This window comes from Hippoglossus stenolepis, chromosome 19 (assembly GCF_022539355.2).
Source record: "Hippoglossus stenolepis isolate QCI-W04-F060 chromosome 19, HSTE1.2, whole genome shotgun sequence".
NCBI lineage: Eukaryota > Metazoa > Chordata > Actinopteri > Pleuronectiformes > Pleuronectidae > Hippoglossus > Hippoglossus stenolepis.
The window spans coordinates 17,510,565-17,532,622 of record NC_061501.1 but is presented as its reverse complement, the minus strand read 5'-3'; the positions used below and the strand labels follow the sequence as shown (position 1 = coordinate 17,532,622).

At 43.7% G+C, this 22,058-nt stretch overlaps 1 protein-coding gene across 5 annotated transcripts in view; it reads right to left on the bottom strand.

Moving 5' to 3' along the window:
• dpp6a (dipeptidyl-peptidase 6a) overlaps positions 1-22,058 on the bottom strand; it is a 167,104-nt gene that overhangs the window by 2,661 nt on the left and 142,385 nt on the right. For all 5 annotated transcript variants that reach the window (XM_035142582.2, XM_035142583.2, XM_035142584.2 and 2 more), the window contains 17 exons: positions 21,602-21,683; positions 16,778-16,898; positions 9,167-9,321; positions 8,961-9,058; positions 7,994-8,117; positions 7,873-7,911; positions 7,572-7,679; positions 7,238-7,329; positions 6,068-6,115; positions 5,826-5,944; positions 4,030-4,101; positions 2,868-2,975; positions 1,978-2,047; positions 1,392-1,586; positions 1,028-1,082; positions 829-928; positions 52-110 (listed from right to left, as the gene is read on the bottom strand). In XM_035142582.2, coding sequence (XP_034998473.1) covers positions 52-110; positions 829-928; positions 1,028-1,082; positions 1,392-1,586; positions 1,978-2,047; positions 2,868-2,975; positions 4,030-4,101; positions 5,826-5,944; positions 6,068-6,115; positions 7,238-7,329; positions 7,572-7,679; positions 7,873-7,911; positions 7,994-8,117; positions 8,961-9,058; positions 9,167-9,321; positions 16,778-16,898; positions 21,602-21,683 — 1,645 coding nt within the window. The remainder of the gene's footprint in view (positions 1-51; positions 111-828; positions 929-1,027; positions 1,083-1,391; positions 1,587-1,977; positions 2,048-2,867; positions 2,976-4,029; positions 4,102-5,825; positions 5,945-6,067; positions 6,116-7,237; positions 7,330-7,571; positions 7,680-7,872; positions 7,912-7,993; positions 8,118-8,960; positions 9,059-9,166; positions 9,322-16,777; positions 16,899-21,601; positions 21,684-22,058) is intronic.

Sequence of the window (22,058 nt, the reverse complement as noted above, 5' to 3'; positions counted from 1 at the left end):
TTTACAATAATCAACAGGAATTTGAGATATAAAAACATAATGAAATCTTACTGCGTATGCCCGTGGATCAGGTTTTGGCAAACCGAGGTATCGCTCTGAAAATGCAGAGGCTGGAAATAAAAGACGCAATTAATACTTTTCATTGGCATCGAAATCCAGTTTCTCTCTGGACACTTTGAGGAGTAAGAGTCGACATTTTCAGGTTTTTCTTCTCCACGTTCAGATAAATTCACACATGAACATATTCTTAAGTCTCTAAGCTGCCGCGGACCGTCATCGTTTTGCAATTCTGAACTCATCCGGTGTCACGGCATGTCTCTCACCCCCTCCGGCAAAGCGAGAGAAATCAAATAGATGAGAAATTCGTCCCACCGCCAAATCCAGCTCCTCCTTAATTTGCAGTTTCCTGACTCGGTGAATCTACGGCTACAGGAGCGCCGTCGTCCTCCATCCCTCTCTCCATCCCTCTCTCTCCATCCCTCTCTCCATCCCTCTCTCTCCATCACCCTCCTCATCACACAATTCTGCATTTCACACATTTTCATTCCTTTGGTAGCTGAGGTGAGGCCGGTGTAGGTATCTTTGTGTGATTGGGTTCCCGGTGCATCGGCAGCAGCTCGACGAGGAGGTGAACGAGCTCTTTCCTCACACAGTTAATGTTTATGTTTAACACAGCGACTGAAACGACTTCCAGTTGCAGGGTTAAAGATTCCAGATTCACAATCTCTCCATCCTCTCCCTGTTTTTGACGACTTCCCGGCCGCAGCAGAGAAACTGTATTTGTTTACGACACAGAGCAGAGGCTACAGATTTGTAATTTTCGCTCACCGTATAATTCAAAGTCTGTGATGGGCGACAGCACAGCTCCACACTTCACAGGAGTCTCCTCGCCGCTGACCAACAAGCTGGTCACGTAGCCGCCATACACCTGACACACACACGTACATTAGACACACGTTATCACAGGTGGTGACGTCCACAGACACATGTTCGATTCCTCTCAGCTCCACACTGACACGTCTCTTACCTGTCCAAAAGCCCCCACTCTGGTTTTGTCAACATACTCCTCTTTCAAAATAAAACTGCAACAGACAAACAGAGGCTCAGGTCAGGGAAACAATTATTTGTCATCATACAACATTTTGTATGAAATCTAATATGTTTTTAAGGAACCTTTAATCATTATATTGCTTCAGTAAGTCAAGTTGAAAAGTGATGCACATGGAGAACCCGGATAAAAAAACAAACAGGAGGGTGGTAATATTATTTTGCAACTTTGCTTTAATTGTCCTGAACACCTCTCTCTTATCCAAATCGCCATTTAACACCCGTCCACTCTGGATGTTTTCAGGAACACAAGATGAAAACGTGCCGCTCTACACATAACATACTTGAGTGCATCCTTCTGATCCTGCTCCTCCAACACGCCCACTTTCTTCTGGATGCGGTGCAGCAGGTTGGTTCCCTGGAAGCCGCTGCCCCGGCCGTCACAGCGCATCACGACGGCGCCGAAGCTGCTCACCAGCACCGTGGTCCAGTCCATGTGAAACTGCTCTGACACCATCTGACCACCAGGTGTCCCATCGCTGCACATTAACAAGGAGAGACTGATTACGCACACACGTTTCTACAGGGGTTCTCTCAGAGGATTGGAAAGTTGAATTTATTCCAAAGATGATTTGAGAAGTACAAGCGGAGCGCGTGAGGCCAAGCTGAGATGTGAGTTACAGAGTAAAACAGCAAAAATGCTAATGAAAGAATAAAAAGAACAGCAGGAGACGTTTCCTCATCCGCAGTGAATTTATCATCTGTCTAGAGGACAAAGCAACGCATCCTTGTGTTTGATGAATACGTCTGATTAAAGTTCTGCCAAGAAAATCTCCATCGATGAGAACAACACATTGGAGAGACGAGTGGATGTGAGACACACAAACGTCTCCGATGTGTGAGTGTGTGAAAACGTGCGCTGATACTTACACGAGCAGGAGCAGCGGGTAGTGAGACGTCTCCGTGAAGCCTGCGGGCTTCAGGATCTGCATCGACAAAGCTGTGAGACAACACAACACAATAAACACACTTCAATGAAGCCTGATGAAACACAACACTTAATTCATACTTTTAAATTTCCGCTATCTTTAATAATTACAAGCTGTGCGTCAACTAATTTCTTTTTCTGGAAATCTAATTAATTGGGAGACGCTAAAACAAATGACAAATAGATTTTAATTGCAGGAAGTAAAAAAAACAGTGATATTTCTGCCCTGATGGCAGCTTAACTGATGTGTTTTCAGATTATATTATAATTAAAACATCACATTTAACTACAGTGGGAGAAAAAAGTAATTGAACCTTTTGGAATTGCTTTTTTTTTTTTTACATTAATTTGTCATGAAATGGGATCTGATCTTCATCTAAGTCGGTAGAATAGACAAAAACAATAAGCTAATATCATCATCTTATATATCATCTCATAATCTTTGGGGTTTTTTATTGAACACATCCATTACACATTGACAGCGCTGGTGCACCTTTGGATTTTAATAACTGGTTGAACCTCCTTTGGCAGCAATAACTTCAAATAAGCGCCTCCAGCTGCTGTTGATCAGATCTGCTCACTCGACTAATGTTAGGAACTTAAGAAAAGACCCTTCCTCATACAGAACTGCTTCAGGAATGTATGTGAAGTTATTCTCCTCAGAGCAGTTTCTGGTGTTGTGTCACTACAGAAACTGTTAAATTAACATGTAACCACATTTTAAGACTCATTTCTACATAAACGCAGACACAGATTTATTGTACAGGATCTAATTTGCATGTTTCTGGTTGTTTACTGATCTTTAACGTGACTCCGGCTGTGACACACGTACTGTAATCCTCCATGATGATCTCCTTGTACTCCACTGTGGGCATCTGCATGGAATCCAAGGTCAGCCTCAGGTTCTCGTTGCTCTCCAGTTTGTAGACTTCTGTAATACCTGCAGACGGAAAACAAGATGTGTCTTCATGTTTGGACGGAGCCGTGGTTCAAGTTCAAATTATACATTTGAAGTTACATCTTGAATTCAAAACTAAACATATTAAAAGCTTTTAAACAACATCTTCTTCAGCTATTTTCTAGAATTTCACATATTTATCACCTTGATGATTTATTCATTCAAATATGGAAAAAAATGTGTTGAGCTGTGTCTGTAAATTCAAACAAGAAAACACGCCCACACATTATCAGAATCCTCCCAATCCTCCAACATGAACCTCAACTAATCCAATCCCGCAGACACAGACATGAGAGCAGCTGAATCTGTGACCTGGATAATCCAGAGTTTGCCCTAAAAAGAGAAACCAGCTGTGCTTATTCAACAGGTAACAGGTGGTTTGTGCAGCCGGCTCATTGCCTTTGGTTGCACTGAAAGCTGAAGTCAGAGCTGGAAGCAGGAAACGCACTCTGAACACAGGCAGCATCCTCTCCCTGCGTTCCCTGATCAACACTTTCCTAATGACACGTTGCATTCGTTAAAATGTCAGTGATGTTAACTGCAGAATAACCTGTCAGTGTAGAAACAGCCTGTGAAACGGAACAAACTCAATTACCCACAAAATCACAGTTGAACAGCTGCAGTAATAAAATCAAACTGCAGACTTGTTTTAACAAAGTCAGGGCAGCGACATCATGTTGATAAAAGATGACACCGGCTGGCGCACACACACGCACACACACACACACACAAACACACAAACACACAGTAGTAATCAAATTACAGCATGCTGATGTTGCTGTTGGGCAGCTCATAATTTAATGAGTACATCCATTGTGAGGAGTAATGTGATTACTTCCATCAAGCTGGACTTGGCTCTTGGACAAACGATGACTCAGTGCACAGGTGGTCACTGCAGTGGAAACACGTCCCTATTCCACAAGGTCATTTCCAATGTTGCTACTATATGCAAATGAAAACAAGGCGGACTCGTCTGTGGCATCATTCTGAGTCTGGAAAATGAAGCATGTGTGATTTAGTTGGTGGAAAAACTCACTTTCTCTGTCTTGTGTCTCACTCTCCGCATCTCTCTGCGTCTTGTAAATGGCCACAAACGGGATGTCGGGGCCTGAGGAGAAAAGTGGGGTGGAAACACTTCTTTAGTCTCATCATCATCATCATCATCAGCCTTTTTTCTGATAGCAAATAAACCAGTAAATTATTTATTCTGCTTAATTTGAATGTTTTTCGTTTCTAGTGAGTCTGAATTCATCAAACAAGACAGAGACACGTCCGTCAGACAAAGAGGCAATTCGGTGGTTACTTGATTTATGTAATGCATCAGCTGGAAAAGCTCGTCCATATCTAGGCCACAAGCAAAGTCCCTCTAAAGCCTCTAAAACCTCAAAGAGGCCCGAGGAGGGACAGCCAATGAGGTGATTGATGCACTTAGCAAATTGTGCACAGGAACACTGAGGCTGCAGTTGTTGGACGGTACATCAGCTACTCGCTCCCTCCTTCTTTCTTCCTCTCTCTCTCTTCTCGTGGTAATGATATATAACCTCATCACATGAATTCTTCATTGACTCTCATTGATTTGTGGGGTCGACAGAGATGCTGTTTGACGGCATTACGGCCGCATGCTACTTGATCTGCGTTCAGTGATGATCACTTAGTTTGGATCAGAGGTGATTGTTTGATTAAACTTTGAAGCGTCAAGTCTGACAGATCACACACGCAGGAATCTTCTGACACCTCAGGCTCTATTTTTGTGGCAGTGTGAACACAGTGCGATGACATTTTGATATTCTTCTGATCTTGAAAAGTGCTTTGCCTCGTTCTCTCTGTATTTTCATGGCCAGCACAGTGCGTATAGATTAAAAGTGGATGGATTGGAACGACAGGATCCAAGATCTTTTTTTCTTGTTGATGAAAACTGGCTCTTAAACATTGCAAAGAGATGAGACATCCAAGGACTTGGTCTGTTGACAGCTCGATGCCTCCAGTCGTCCAAATACATGACAAAGAAGTGCAGCGACTGTAGAATAACACAGACCTTCAGTTACTCAAGTACTGTCCTGTGTGATCTGTGATGTTTTTCTGTTGCCAATTGGTGAAAGCCTCCTTTCAATGTGTAGCCAAGACAAACACAGAAAACAAGATTGTATGCCTTCACCAACCAGTGTTGTTTCTGTCTACAAGATCTGTGTCCTTTACCTTTGACCACTGAAAGCTTATCACTTCATCTTTGAGTCCAAGTAAACATATTTTGTGAGGCCACCATGATCCCGAGCTACCAAAATCAGCTAATCCTTGATTCCAAATGAATCTTTCTACCAAAGGTGAAAGGATTCCTTCAAGGCAGTCGAGAGATATCGTGTTCACAAGGCAGGACATTTTCCCTTTTTTGTCCACAACATGAAACATAAAGCCTTCAGCCTCTGGCTGGTACTGGAGCAGAGGAATAAAGAAAGTTTCTTTAATAATATCCTGAGGGATGTGTTATGAGTATGTGTTAGAATTATAGAAAGGTTTATATAGTTTTACTTTGTTGCTGAGTTGTATTTTCTATTCATCAATAAATAAACTCTTATTATTTGTCTTTGTACAGTTATTCAACAAGAAATCTACAACATCATAGTGCAGCGATGAAAATGTCATAGTAAAGTAAAGCATTCAAATGTTAATGATTAATCACTTTATTCGGCTGAACTTGTTCCACATAGAACACAGAGACATAATAAAAGCAGAACTTGCACCGTGCTGTTAAACTTCAGCCCCACTTGCTTTCATAAAGTCGTGAGGATGAACAGTTGCAGAAAGAGAGAAAGGAGACATGCAGGTGTTAGCTACCTTGGCAGTTGAGAAGGAAATAGCTCATGTTGTGGCTGAAGGAGCCGCTAATGTAGCCACAGCTGTCGGACAAGGCGCAGGAGAGGCAGCGGCGGTTGAACGAGCCAAATGTGTCGGCGCTAAGAAAAGAAAGAATACAGCCAACGTTTTTGCAGACTTCTACTTTTATCCACATGAGCAAAATGTCAGCGGCTTCCACTGTCAAAACCAACTGGTACAAATGCCACAGGAGCAGGGATTACCTGTACAGATGCCTTCGCTTCGGACCGTCCTCAGTGCTCAGGAAGTATCTGTACTCATGCAAACAGAAAAACACATATCGTGGCATTAGAGCTGACTGAACTATAAGTTGCAGAAATACAAGCACTGCCCCAAAAACCTACTAGAGTATGATGGAGGGAAAGAGGGGAATGAATCCTTTTAGAAAAGAAGTAGGTCGAATCGTAACCCCATGGGGAAGAAAGTTTTTTTGGATTGGGAGAGTTCAGTTACCACTGCGGAACAAAAGAACGTTTGTGTTTCTATAAACACATGTGAGCTCATGTTAGTCGGATCCCAGTTGCCTCCTGGCCTGGAAGCGTGGGTGTGAAATGATCTGGGAGTGACGGCGATGAGTCACACTCCTCACGGGTGCAGCGGAGACGGAGGGAGCTTTTTACACCGAGCACATTTAGAGCAGTTTATTGTTTGGAGATCTATGAGCTGGTGGTAGGAACACGAGGCTCCAACACAATAGACAATACGTGTGGGCGCCTTCTCAAAATGTAGCATCAGGGCTATAAACTTGCCATTGATCATAATGGAGACACAGCTCGACGATAAACAGGATCATTTGGACGGCAACACTGGATCCTGGTTTCAGAACCACGGACAGAGACAGAAGCCATTAAAACATGGGGTCTCTTGCTCTGTGTCTCTGTCCATGGTGCTGAAACATCCACCCTATAGTCTACCCTCTTATTTTGAAGCTTCCTTATCACATAAAACTACCTGTTATATTACTATATTATATTTGAAGGACGAAAACATACAAGTTTTAAAAAAAGGTTTTGGATAAAAATCCATTCTAATCATCACCTTCTTCAGTGTTCGAGCTGCGTGTGCCAGCACATCAAGTTATTTCCTCATGTGTCACGTCATGGTTCCTCATTATTTCAGACACGGCTGACATGATTATCGTGTCAAGCCAAGGTTACAGAGAGAATAAATTCTTTACGCCTCCGCATGCCTAATCTGTGCGAGGATGACAGCTTGACAGGACTTAATAAGTGCTCAATAAATTAATTAATGCTGCATCAATGTGACTTTTGTTTGCTCGGGAATAAATAATGTGTACAGCCCCCCCCCCCCAAAAAAAACCGACTGAAAGATGTTGATTCACTGCTGTTAGTCGCTGTGAGTGAGGTGCTCACATCAGCTGGCTTTCCTCGCTGTAGGCCAGGACCTGGGTGACATCCCAGTCTCCAGAGGTGATGGACTGCAGCGTGTCGGTGCTGGTGTTGGGCTTCGGGGCGACGGAAGGTAAACAGAGAAAGAGAAATAGTTTAGTACATGTTGTCAAGTTAAGCACATTTTCATAGTTTTCTATGATAAAATAACTCAGACTTGTACATAAGTAAGATTTTTTACTAGGAACTTAAAACATTAAAATCTGTTTCAGCATGACCCCGCTACCTTTATCACTTTGTTGTGTTACTCATGTTTTCTGATTCTGAAGTAGTAATTGACACATGAACATCCTTGTACCTGGGAGATGGACATGGAGATGTGGAAGAACTTGCCCCGGCCTCCTTGAGGAATCGCCCGAGTGAAGAACAGCTTGAGGCCATCTTTGGAAAACAGAGGCCTCTCATTCTGAAGACACACATTGATTAAATCACTGACTTAACAAATGTAAAAAAAACACAATTTAACATTACAATTTACAAAATCCAGCCACATTGTCATGTCATATTCAGATTTTTTGCAGAACAAAGCTTTAATCTGTTAAACCAAAACAAGGTTAACACAATAGACAACTCAAAGATAAGTATATATATATTCTCACCTGTCTGTGCAACCATCCTTCACTTTCATCCTCGTGTTTCTGAAAACAAAAGCGTGACAGTTTTCACCTGGTGCATGAAGACGTGCAGCACACGTAACGTGCACACTGGACTCGGTCGTACCTTAGTGCAGACGCCTGTTGTGGCCTCACACAGTGTCAGTATGGAGATGTTCTGGGCTCTGTTCAGCCAGTTGATGGCCAGTTTGGTGGTGGTGGCCCATTTCACCATGGTCACATAGTATTCACTAGCAAACAGAGACATTATTTAAAAAAATGTACTTTACTGTATTTACATGTCAAGGTCTGTGAATCAGCAGGTTGATGAATATATTAGAAAATTGGATTATGATCGAAACATTTTCCAGAATCTTTCCATTCACTAGTTTTAGATCATGATAGAATTTTAAAAAGAGATGAATCATTTATGATCTCTGGCAGAGAAATTGAGATATTAGAGCAGCATACAGTCGTATAATGAGCCACAGCAAAGGAGGAATAATAAAATGGGTAGAAGAAAAAAAACGACCAGAGCAAATGAGGGCATTAAACTTAATGGAATTGAACATGGAACCACATTAGCTGAAATCTATCACTGGAGAAATAGAATTTACAGAATCTACAGCAGCAATAAAACGTATGTGAACCCTTGATGTTAATTTATGTACATTCTTCATCTAAGTTAAATCTACAAACAAAATAACACACAAATCATTTAATTGCCAAAGTCCTTAGGTTGATAAATGTGGGTGGACCTCGTTCAATAACAACAAACACACACTGGAGTCCAGTCAATGATACACGATTGGAGGTGTGTGTAAGAGCTGCTGTGACTCTTATAAAAACTAGAAATACGACCCTGCAGTTGTAGCAAAATCAAATCAGTTAATCCTCGAGTCCAAGTGAATGTTTGTCCCAAATTTGAAGAAATTCCCTCAAGATGTACTTGAGATATCGCGTTCACAAGAACAGGAAGGACTGACAACCCGATACAATAATTCCTCCAGCCACTGACTGTCGTCGGTGTGAAGTTTGTGCAGGACGACTCATTTGGTTGAAAGTTTGATTTGTGGACATTTCAGACGTCTCACCCTATCCTGGGATCATCAGGTCTTCTCATCTCGATGGTGTGAAGAGGTCCGTTAAGGTTCACGATGTAGAGAGTTATAACTGGATTCTCTTCACCGGCCTGACGAGAGAAGAGCAACAAACTATGCACTTCGTCTGTTGTTGAATTTTATGTTACAGAATGTGTTAAATGTTAAGTATCAGTGATGCAAAAGGCTTAAACATGTACCTTAGGGTAGTGGTACTCTTTCCCTATTGGGTACGGTGTGCCTGTGAACATGGGCAGCTCCATCCTGGGCACCAGGGTGTCGTTGATTGTGGCGTACGCCAACCTGGCTCCATCTGGAGACCACCAATGGGCCACATGGGAGCGAAGGATCTCCTCTGGAACAGACCGAATAAAATCAATCAATCACAAGGACAGCGAATAAAAAAACTCTCACAGCAGCGTCGTGAATTAACGAGATGGCTGCCGGCCAACAGGAGGACAGCGTTGTTACCTGTCAGCAGGAAATGAACAGGTGATGTGGGGGAAGTATAAAGTGCAGTTTCATTGGTGGCACATTCAGAAGCTCAATAAATTGTTCTTTCATAAATCTTGTCACCTATTGGCCACGATAATTAGGAGCGGACATAAATCAGTCAATGTAAGTTGTAAAAATAGGAAACGATAGTTAAAGCCACTTAAAAGGACAAAAAAATCTTCTAAAATCAGGTCAAGGTGGCAAAAAACTAAAAGTTATCCTCTCTGCTACTTCCTGACTGACCTGTTTTCTGTGTGAACTCTCTCACTCACTCTGCAGCTCTGTTTTTTAAACCTAGACACAAGAGCGTTCACCGCAGCGAATGCTTAGGTCATAAATCACAGCAGCTTTTAATCTCACAACAGCCGAACATCGACCAAAATAGACCCCGGCTACATTCCCCACAAATGGACCGAACAGCAATTCCCCACCAGGTGCGACTGCACAGCACTTAGAAAGATAACTTTAGTTTCTTTGGGGGTTGGGCTGTGTGTGTGAGTGTGAGTGTGTGTGTGTGTGTGTGTGTGTGTGTGTGTGTGTGTGTGTGTGTGTGTGTGTGGTTTCATCAAGAAACTACCTCCCTTGAGACGTGTGGATAAAGTTATGCAGCAGTTACACTCTATAGTACAAAGAAAAAAAATTGAGGCCAAGAGCAGACACACACACGCACGCACACGCACACACACGATTGTGTCTCCATGTCTTCAGAGGACTTACTTTAACCGTTAACCATTCTTACTACTTGCCTAACCTAAACCTTAACCTCACCTTTTAACTAACGTAGCCTAAACCTAACTCTGAAACTTGTCCTCACCTAAAATCTAATGATTTACATGATGGGGACTTGATTTTTGTCTCCATTAGGACGACAAGTCCTCAAAATACAACTGTGTTAACAGGTTATTTGTCCCCACAACATGAGTAATACCTGGACCACACACACACACACGACTCTGTCAACACACAGTGACTCATTAAGAAATTATGCAAACAACATCTCGCCGAGGGAACTTCGTGACAACATAAAGCGCGGCCGCGACAATCCCACTTCATCATCAAGTCTCTGGCGCCGCCGCAGACGCCATCGAAATCGCCCGACTTCCTGTTCGAATCCGCCACGAGCTACGTTTATATCAACTTTTGCAATTAAAATTTCATTAACGCTGTTTATCTGCAGGACTGGGTGCTGGCTTTGGGGAATTAACAGACATCAACTACCAATTAGCATTTTCATTAACCGTGCATGCTTTGGTGGAATGACTTTAGATGCAGCATCATTTGACAATCACCCGCAGCACTTATGTATATTTGTTCTCTAATGCACTTCTGCAAAAGCTTCTGTTCCGGAGCTGGACACTGTTAAAGTATTTATAACTCCAGACTTCTTTATGCTCGTGGCTTGAGGAGAAATCGAGCTAATGGCTAATTTAGTCGGGTCAGTCTTTGCTCTCCTGGCCTGTGGCGCGGCCACCTGCACCCTGCTGGCAGAGCTCAGCAGGGACTGAATGGATCTCACTGCCTGGTGGTGAACAGAGAAGCACAGCCCGGCATTAGCAATGATGAAAAAAACTAAAATAAAATAATGAAAAACGATTTCCCGCATGGACAGCTCCACCGGCGCCTCCTAACTCCGGGAGCGGCACCTTAAAAAGCTTTCCACGCGGAGTGGAACCGGCAGGCTGTCGGATCCGCTCGGCTGGGGACGCCCGGTCACCTTGACTAGTCAAGGAGAGAGTCGTTAAGTTTCTAGCAGCGTCCCGAGATGTGAACAAAAGAAAACGAAGGGACAAAAGAAGAAGAGAGTGTAAATGAACCACTTGTGATGAGCTCATTTTCTTTCTCTTAAGTAATGAGATCATGTCTCTTTTTCTCTATTTTTTCGACGGCCAAGGTGAGCTGTCTCATCTCCTCCCCGCTCCTCCCCCGTCCCACTGCGCGGACTACATTATTCACTGAGTAGAGGATATTATTAATGCATGAGATACCAGGAGTCAAGGGGCCGGTGGGAAATAATGAGCACAAGGTGACAGCTTCAGGTAAACAGCTCGAGCTAATGAGGAGGAGAAAAGCATATCAAACTTCCCAGGTGGCATTTGGATGATACTCTGCTAATAGCAGGAATTCACAAATCTACCTTTTGAGAATAATAGTCTTACGGTGGGAATCTGTATCGACTAAGTGGGAAAACAGTGAGCACGTGTTTCCAACAGGGGGCAGCAGTGTCACATGCTCGAACCATGAAGTCCAGCAGTACAGGGGGAAACAGCTTTTGGTTGTAATTCTTGAAAAAAGCCAGAAAAATGGGTTGTTATTTGCCCTCTGAATATTAATATCCTGAGAAGGACATAAAGTGCATTGACAAGTCAGATTTAGATAAATATACATGGACCAAATCCAATTAAGCATGAGATTTGGCAGCGGGGGACACCCCCTCCCCGGACTCGCTGACAAGCAGGTCGTCACATGACATAATGACATCCCCTGCTTTCCATCCAACACGCAAAACAGAAGAAAAAAAAAACGTGTTACTATAAATACAGCTCGGTTAGCAGCGCGCTGACGGAGGTGACAGGGCCGGTGATAACTGAGCGAGAGCATGAGGGAGTGTGGGGAGATTTTACTCAGCGTCTCCTAAGCCTCATCAGCAATTTGTGCCTCAGTACAAAGAGAAATCATCGCTGGATGACGCAGGAAGAAGATGTGATTACAATGAGTTGTTTTCGCAGGTCTGGACTAAGCAGAAGAGGAAAAAACACACACACAGAGTTCAGGGAAGGATTCAGCCACAGCAGGAGTTCTACTGACAAACTTTCTGAAACTTTTGTGTATTTTTACAACAATTTTACACGTGAAGTTCAGTTTACGCATTAAACAAAAGCATCGTACTCGGCTTCTGAAACAGGTCTATGATGTCTGTTGCCGTGGAGGGTTACCTTGGCCTGACTGTGAGGCTCTCATGCATTATGGAAAATGCAGGATCCAGGATTTCTGCAGCTTCAACATCACCACAAACTAAATGTCAGGATCTGCTTCAGATTTGAGCAGAGCTGCAGCAACACTTAACTTTTTACATGTGACATTTATTTGTTTGACGGATTCCAAAAAGGATCTTAAGCAGCTTTGAGACCTGCACTGAACTCAGGAGAATCTACGGACGTTATCCAAAGGGACAACGAATGTCTGAGTGAAAGGTTTCAGACATTCTCCAGAGATTCTGCTGTCAAAACCCATCAGGAGATCCTCTGCAGGATTCCCCGCAAGGAGTGGGGATGTTGATGATGTGTGTAACGCAAAAACAAAATTAAAAGAAACATCTCACAATGAGAACGAGGAGCCGTACACGTGAAGATGTAAAGGAAAACACGTGATGTCCGCAGCAGATTTTAATACGTTATTAAAACATCCTCGGGAGTTCATGTCTGAAAACGGATTTATAGACCTGTTCCTTTAGTGTTTTTGCCGCATGATTTCTAATGGTAATCAAGGGTGTAGCTTTTAATTAAGAAAATAAATTAGTTCTGAACGATGTTGTTATGATAAGGATATTTCATTCAGGAGTATCCTCCACTGACAGAATCAAAGAAATTGATACCAAACCTTCAACTAATAGTGAATTTAACCAAACCCGTTTCCTGTTTGCGATTCAGCTTCGATGCAGTAAAAAGTTCTATTTGCAGCCGTGTGTTTCAGATTCACACTGAACTAAAACCAACATTTTCACTCCCTTTATTAATCTTTCCTTTCTGGTGGCTGCTCTGTGCCCTGCAGCCTCCGACACAAACACAGCGATAAACAGAAACAAACCTACAAACAAGCCTCTCGATGCAAACAGTCATTTAGCCAAACATCTGTGGGGCAAACATGACTCAAATCAAAGCCACGCCGGCTTTTTTATCTCGGTGCACCAGAGCCCAGTAAACAGCTGTTTCCTGCGGCTGCGTCACACTGCAGGATGCGTCGGTATCTCTGCAGCCTCAATAATCAGACAGCCGACAGATGACAGAACACTCGAGACTCTCCTGAGGCGTCCTGGACTATTACACACAGCCGACTGGGCTCTTGGCTCCATCTCCTCTTTTTTAATTTAGCTTTTAATTTTTCTCTTCTCTCCCATCTCCCCCTGCCGCTCCTGCCAGACAAACACACACAAACAGGGATTAAGACAGCGATGTAAACCAGAGGATATTCAAACCAGAAGGATTATTTGCCAACCTCTCACCCCTCAGCGTCAAATCTGCAGCGCTGCGACATGAAGAGCTTAGGACCTAATTTCTCCTCGGCGGCAGTCTGAGCCTGAGCTTGACCTTGGCCAGAGCCAGAGTCTGAGTCATTTACTTGGAAAGTCGTCCGCCCCGCAGTCCCACTGATGAATGTAAATATTACACAATCTGGCACAGCTTCTGAACTCCCCTGCAGCTGCTGGCGTCACCAGCAGGCCGGCGCCAAATCTATTTAGAGGCTTAACGATACATTATTTCTACCGTGATGCATCATCAATAGAGGATAAAGGATTTTTAGTAAATAAGATATATCCAGCTGCGTCTTATTGCACACACACATGGATATCAGTCCCCGAAATGAGATTATTTCCATCAAGATCCATGAATTATTCCCTGAGAATTCGGTAAAAATGTTGAAGAAAGGGATCAAAAATTCCTGGATCCGTCCCCTGATCCGGATTCACACCAAAGTTTTACAGATTTATCTTTCTTTCAACATTTGTGGAAATCTGTTCAGTGGATTTTTGCGTAATCTTGCTTGAAAGCAAACAAACCAACAATCAGCATCAGCTGCTTGTGAACACACAAGTATTAAACCCTGTTTACACTTGAACGTCTCATTTTAAAACCCTGAGCGTTAACCTGCTGCTCCAGAACAACATCCTCAACTCCTCTGGTTTGTAGTTGCTGCAAAGTTCAGCTCCAGGAGCGTCCGTCATTGAGAACCGACGCATGATCCTGAACCTTGAGGTCTGGCTCCCAGCCAGCGATGCAGTTCCTCTCTACGTTGCTGTTCGGGGTCAAGATCAGGGCGACGTGCAGGTCAGACAAGTTCTTTCAAACCAAAGTGGGAAAAACAATTCTTATTGACCTTGGTCTGTGCACAAAGGAACAATCTGAACATTATAACCTTCAGGAAGGTGCAGTAGGACTCAGTAGGATTGCATGTACCCAATAAACTGGCAACTGGTTTTTCAGCACAACATTGCCTACATTACATTCACCTGGACATAGTACGTCAACATACGGGACCTAAAAATACACTAAAAACATAAATCAGACGTGGAAAATTGTGTTCTTTGTATCAAAAATACCATAAACATGCTCTGCGAAGCATTTTCAAAGTTGTAACTGTGAAGATATGTTTCTAAAACTGATAGAACATCAAGTACTATACATCTAAAACTAGTTTCAAGTCAGAGCTGCTCTGTGTTTGCATCTTGAATCGAGTTATCTGCGACTCCTCAGGGTAAATATCTCAAGAAGTCAATTAACGTAAAACAACATGTTCTCTTATCACAGCAAACGAGGACTGGAGGGATTCCTGCATCGCACTATCTGGAGAAGTATAGAAATAAACACATTCTGTTGTTCTACGATTCATTTTTTATCCCAACATTACGAAGCTGATTCTGGGTTTTATCGCTCGCTGAGAGATTTATCTGCTCCATAAATGATGAGTGTAAATTACCAGGCCTTCAGCAGCCCATAAATATGAGTCGGGGGGTCAGACGCAGCAATATCACGCTGATTAATGTTTGAATGGCTGAGAACGGGTGCTGCTCTTGAAGGATGGATGTGGTTGCAAATGTCAGCGCGACTAACGCAGAGATCAGAGGAGCCGCGGGTCGACAACGTTAAATAAAAGCCCGATCAGAGGAAGCACGGCTCCGGTCCTGGTGCACTGGTGACCTCAGATATCCACCGGGTCACCACTTCTAAATCCCGAGAGGCCTCCGAGGTGGCAGCCGCTCCCATTATCAAACAGTTATGCTTTGTTTTACGGCGTTTTGAGGATTAACAGCTTGTTCTATATCACAGGCTCCCTCCATTCCTCGTATCTCTTCATCGATGAGTCTCCACCATCTCCCTCTCGCTCTGTGTTTTAAAACTGGAGCACAACCCAGTGCTGTGGATGTAAATTCATCGGGTTGAGTGCTAACACCCCCACCCCCCGTCAGGTGAGCTTTGATCGGTGGTGCTGACGCTCGGAGAGCAACACGACATCTGTATCCGAGGGTACACAACACGCTGCTCCGCGGAATTAATGCAAATCAAGCCATGTAGAACATTCATTTGTTTTTCCGGGGCTGTGTCGAGCAGAGGAGAGTTGACAGACTTTACATTTTTAATTTTCCCGGCGGGAAATCAACGCGCCAACAATACTAACGTGGCTGCAGACGCTGGGGAGTGTGTCTGTGCTCCTGAAGAGTAGACAGATTAAAGTGATGAGGGACAGAGGAAGGACAGAGGAAGGACAGAGGAAGGACAGATTCCATAGATCGATCATCTTGATTTGAAATGAGCCAGAAAGTCTGTTCAACGAAATCACACGACAGTTTGCACAGGACGAATACTGCAAAAAGGATTTGAACATATCTGGACTTCTGCTGTTAAGGAAACACAAAGGTTGTCACAGACTTTTAAGGCTTTTAAGACAAAATCCAAGTTGCAGCTACTTTCTGCAGGAGAAACAGCCACAACGAAAACTGCTTACCGAGCGGTTTACCTGGTGTTTATACCAAAATTGCTGCTTCAACACTGCAGAGCGGGGCCATTATTTCCAACGGAGAGAGAGAGAGGCTGTGTTTTCTTGGACTGCAGCAAGTGCTTTACTGATTCTGACCCAGATCGTGCATCTAAAGTTCAATCACACTAAACTTTGAACCTCTGCTACATGCATCCAGTGGGTACTGCAGTATTTTAAAGTTGTAAATAAGAAACATCAGAAATATCAGAGAGGATAAGGAAATGATATATTTGTATTATTTGCATTCAGATGCAGTGTGAACCATCCGAGCTTTGTGCGCTGGAGCTTTTGTCTGGTGCGCGGCTGCCGTTTGGGCTGTGGATTATCCAGAGCGAGCTGTTTCTTCAAAGACACGCTGCTATTTTCCTTTTTCTATTTCAAAATGTTCCCTGCTTTGAGCTGTACAAACAAAAATTCCATTCAGGAGCGGTTTCAGAGGCAGATCTCTCAAAACCGTGACACATACACAAAAAAGCTTAATACCACAGCTGGTAAGTGAGATAAGTGCGTTTGTTTTTAGATTTCGACCTTTAACCACTTTTACTGAGCTGTTTTTTCTGCCTTACCTTCATAGAGCCAGTCGCTGAGCCCGTTGAAGATGACGCCCTCCTTCCCAGTGGACACCAGGCGAATGGAGCGGCTCTCCACCGTCGAGCGGTAGTAGATGTTGTTCTCGAAAATGAAGATCTAACAAGGAGCAGAGAGAAAGAGGAGATTATCTTTAATCCAGATTATGATTCACAAGATATGAGATCAACTGTCTTTAAACGTTGAAAACCAGGATGAAAGATAGTTTCAACAACACAACATTTCCGTTGTTAAGAACCTACGGACACTGACATTTGTGTGAGTGAGGCAGAAATCACGCTATCACAGGCGAGATCCACCTCGGGGTCAACACGCACACAGGCGTGACGCTTCTCCACCTGTCGCTCACAGGAGATCAGTGCACACGTCTGCGATGGCGCCTCCTGATCCAAGGCAAACCAACATTTTTGACAATAGCACAAAGAGGGGAGGAAAAAAAAATCGTTTCAAATTCTGATAAGACGGCGAACCTTGGGGACCGCGTTCTGACTTTGACGCTGAACCGCCACAGGCCCTGCAGGGCTTTCAGGATAACTGAAGGTCAACTCAACGGAATAATAGATCAGCAGCAGCCACGGTGAGCGCGCTGGGGCAGGGCGGCTCTTGGGGCTGGAATTTTTTAAATGTTACAGCCGTAATGCCATGCTGAAATCAATCTCAGGCTATTACAGAAAAGGGCTCACTCAGGATCTCAAGGATTGTGGAAAGTCTCGGCCTCGAGCTAGAAGTGTGGTATCAGTTTGAGAGCGATTGAATAAAAAAATTATTCTAAAAGATAGAAAGAGCAGGAAATCCAACACTGAAACGCTTCATCATTGCTGCAGGTTGATATTTTGACTCCATCCTGCAGACTATAACATTATAGTCTTTCGTACATTTACCAGGAATAACCATAAAGCCAAATGTCGTCTCTAAAGGTGACACCACATCTGTCACAATGAGAAGGACGGTGGCTGTGGGCCCGTGTGGTTTGGTGTCACACCGGTGCAGATGAAGTCCCGGTAGAGAAGCTAATCTAGGCCACATCACAGAGAGAATGCCCTGTTCTCGGCAGGAAGGTGGAGGATCCACATTTATCCTCAGGAAAGTTGGAGCAAACTCTGGAGAGTTTGTTACGTTAGTGGTTTGGTCGGTGAAAACCAACACAGATGCAAACGAAACTGCACCAGGATCAAGAGGTGCTGCACCGGTTCTATCCTATCACGCTTCTCACCTTGTTCCCTGAGACGTTTGTTTTCTGGCTCCTGTGAACGTGGCAGCAGCTTTGCCAAGAAAACAACCTTAAAGTACCACAGGTCTTTTAGTTTGAAGGCCATAGATCGTCTCTATTTTGTGTTTCAGTAATAATCTATTGAATAATTCCCAAAACGTCTCTGTCTGTCTGTCTGTGTGTGGGCTAAATATTTCAAGCACCGTTCATCTTATCACCTTCACACTTGACAACGATTGATTCTGCTGTTCAGGATTCTGCGTCTTGAGCCGAGCGTCACTGAACCTTGAATAAACAGGTGAACGTCTTCCGCAGCAGAAAGTCGAGTTTAACTCCTGCAGATCATTTTTACAGTTTAGGGAAGAAGCTGCAACCAGCATCACCACAGGCGAAACAGAGCCCGTTCCAAACAGGCAGGGTTTTACATGTTGACTTATATAATAGAGGCAACATTTGAGGATAACTTTACAGGAGGAAACATCTTTATTTCTTGTGTTCTTGTTAATTATAGTAAAAAGACTCATTTACTCGCTTAAGTCTCCATGAAATGATGCTACAAAGCCGGTTTTCCCACAGTTTTGACCCACAGAGTTCACACTGTTTACTCCTAAGTGATTTAGACACAGTCTCTTTCTCTCTCCCTGTTCCTCACACTCACACACACAAAGTCTCTCTGGTGTGATTCCGGGGTGAGGCCTCCTGGGGCTGAGCGGCTCAACTCTGAATGTGTGTGAATACACGTCAACCATGTGCTGAAGAGCAGACGCCTACAGGGAGAGTGGGGAGTGAAAAATAAACTTCTATTCACCGGAGGATTTAGTTTTCCACCACGAGAATAAAAAGAAAATGTAAGAAACATGCGTAACAAATCACTTCTTGTTGCTGGACAGCTGTAATATGTGAGTGTAAGTATGTGCAGCAGGGAGACAGGGAGACAGGAGGACAGGTTTCTGCAGAGATGTCTAATTGTGAAGGTGCTCGACTGCGTGAGCTCGTTTTATCTGATGGACTCTCACTTCAACCTTCGCCGCTCCGACAGAGGACGTCTGGATCTTCGGGGGGGAAACCAGCTGCTGCAAAAGTTGCACGCTAACATCACTCGCCTGCTCTGCTCCGAGTGAATCCACTTCACGACGAGCGGTGGGAAACTCGAGGCTATATCAATCCAGCTTCTGCGTTAATTAATCCGCTGATGAGATAACAGGTAATTAATAGCATTGTGCTGCAGGATGTAATCACTTACAGTCTGTCTGTCGGCCCCGAGAACCAACAGACTGAAGCTCATTAATGCTCCAAGTTCCACTGTGATGATGGAGACGGAGGGTGACTCATCTCGAGGAGGAGTTGGACGGTTGCTCGTTGGGATTCAAACAACACCGTTTGATTTGAATTTTGTTTACTGGGAAATCATTAGGAGGCTTTGCCCCCCGAGGGACAGCAGGGTTTGCAACAAACTTATCCCAGACCCGTTGACTGGAACAAAATAAAGATTAACTCTTGGTCCGGCTACGAGCACGAGGTCCTTGTTCTGTCTGAATCTTGTCTGAGGTCAAAACTTCCATAATCCCATAATCCATTGTGCCCTGGTCGATTGGTAAAAGCGATGGGGCGTTCAGGTAATCCTGGTCGGCTCGTAAAGTCAAGAATTTGTCGTCAGGACCAAGTATCTGTCAGGTTCATCAATCACTGGTCAATCTATTAAATGATGTGGAACAGTGAAAAATCCAAAGAGGAGGTAATTAAAGGAAATCAGGGCTAAACTTGACTTTTTTGTTCTTGTTGGCACATTTAACAAAGACTAATTAAAGTTATATTGAAGTATTTCCCCTTAACTTGGTGCATTGTTGGCCAGTTGTCACTTTTCTGTTTAAGTGAAACAAACAGTAACCTCAGGTATTACAATACCACTTTATACCACTGACACATAATCAGCCGTGTATTTACTGAGACGTCCGACTCTTTGGTTTGACAGAGAGCACCTGAATGCACCATTAGTTCTGAAGTATCTGGGGCTTGACCGTCTCTTCCAGGAAGCAGCTGTGTTTCCAGCCAGGTCTTGAAGGACAAACCGTCCTGGGTGACAAGGAACCTGCATAAAAACTGACTTTGCCATCTGAACATAACTGGAAACACGAACAAAACAATAAACCCTTAAATCTTCTCCAATCCCCGTTTTCACGATAGCGATGGATCAAATCACCACTTGCACTTGAAAGGAGTCAAACCAATAGAGATTTTTTGTGGCTCCCTTAAGCGCTATGGTGCATTTTAGCATCTTTCACTTTATTGTTTTGATTTTACAGCCAGCAACTTTACTGCTCTGGTTTAACTCTCACTTCCCTCATCAATGTCATTCCCAGCTGCAGCGCTACCTGCCCGCCAGCAGATGACAAGTGTGGGACAAGTTTTAGCAAAAGCTGTTTAAAGTATTTCTCTCAGGAGTTGTTGGAGAGGGAAACAAAACTAAAAAAAGAGATTGAATACAGTAAATTACTCACGTGGAAACAAACAATAGACCAATGAATGTCTTGTTGACGTAGAAATGCTTCATATAAATTAACGAACAAGTAAAAACAAACTAAAACAAAGACGAGTACAGACGTCTTTAAAAAGCCTTCCTATAAAAAAACAGTTAAAAGATTCAGAAAGTCGTTTGGATCAGGAAAGATGATTTCAGAGTGAGAGGCAACGATCACCTTTAGTTTTACAGATGGAACAGAGGCTTGAGTTTTTAGGATCTCACTGGTTGAGAATTGGAATAAGAAACGAAGAGAACAGAAATGTAATTGGGGGCAAGGTCGTGCGGTGCCAGGAAGCCAGTGGAGCGATGTCAGAACACGGGTAATGTGGGAGGAACGGCTGGTTCGAGTTAATGTTCTGGCAGCTGCATTTTGAACCAAGTGTAATTGATTTAGAGCGGCTTGACTGAAGTTAAGTGTAAGAGACTAAACCAAGATTCTTAGTTATCAGGTCCGATTAGAATAACTTCAGTTTAAAATGAAGGAAAAAATCGAGACATCTAGTTTTTGGTGGCGGCAAATTAACTGTGGAGAGACTCGGATTGTTTGGTTTGACGGAGAAATAGATCGATGCATCATCTGCGTATAAGTGACTGAACACAGAAACCGAGGGACTTCACACACTGGGGGGGGGGCTGAGAAAGACACAAGGTTGTTGACATAAACATTAACATGTGTATTATAACTCTTTTACACCAGAATGACAGACTGGGTGTCATGTTTCCATCACTGCAGAGTTATTTGACCCGGGAGCGAACACCGATTTAACCCATTAGCATCGCAGACACAAGCCAGATGTTAGTAGGTGTCAGTGGGTTTTTTGATCAGCTGGGAAGGGGCTTTAGTCAAACAGGGATGAAACCAGTTTGAAGCTGGACCTACCCCATTTATGCAAGTTGTGTGTACCAAGTTTTTAAATTGGTTCCTTATGTTTCACATCAAAGACTTCCAAAGTTTCCATTGCGTTCAAATTGCTCAAATATATATATATTTTTTATACATCCAAGCGTGAAAGATGATGCCTCAGCATGCAGGAGATGAGCCAGTGACTTTGAGGGAATTGCGGTCCTTACCAGTTGCTGACCCTGGGGCCCCCAGCCCGCGTACTGCAGCTGAGCGTTTCGCACCTCTGGAGGGTTCAAGTTCCACGTCTCCCTGAAGTGCACAGACGAGGGGAAACAATGATATCAGGTAGCAGACACAGACACAGACACAGACACACACGGTGAGCGTGCACCTCAAGCACCACGGCGGCAGGAGAACAAGTGTAGAGCATCTGGGAACAAAGGTTTAAGTGTGTCTATAAATACCAACACTCGGTAACAGTGTCACCTCGACTCATTGGGAAAAGTGCTGTGCCGTGCAGGCTGCAGAATTAAAGGTGCCACTGCCTCCGTGTCTCTGTCTGGAGCCGAGGATGAACGAGGTCATCGGCTGTGGACGGAGGTTTGGCACCGAACCACTGGGTGGCAGCACACAAATAGATTTGAGCAGGCGAGCTGCTGACTGTGCTGTGGTACTGTGACCTGG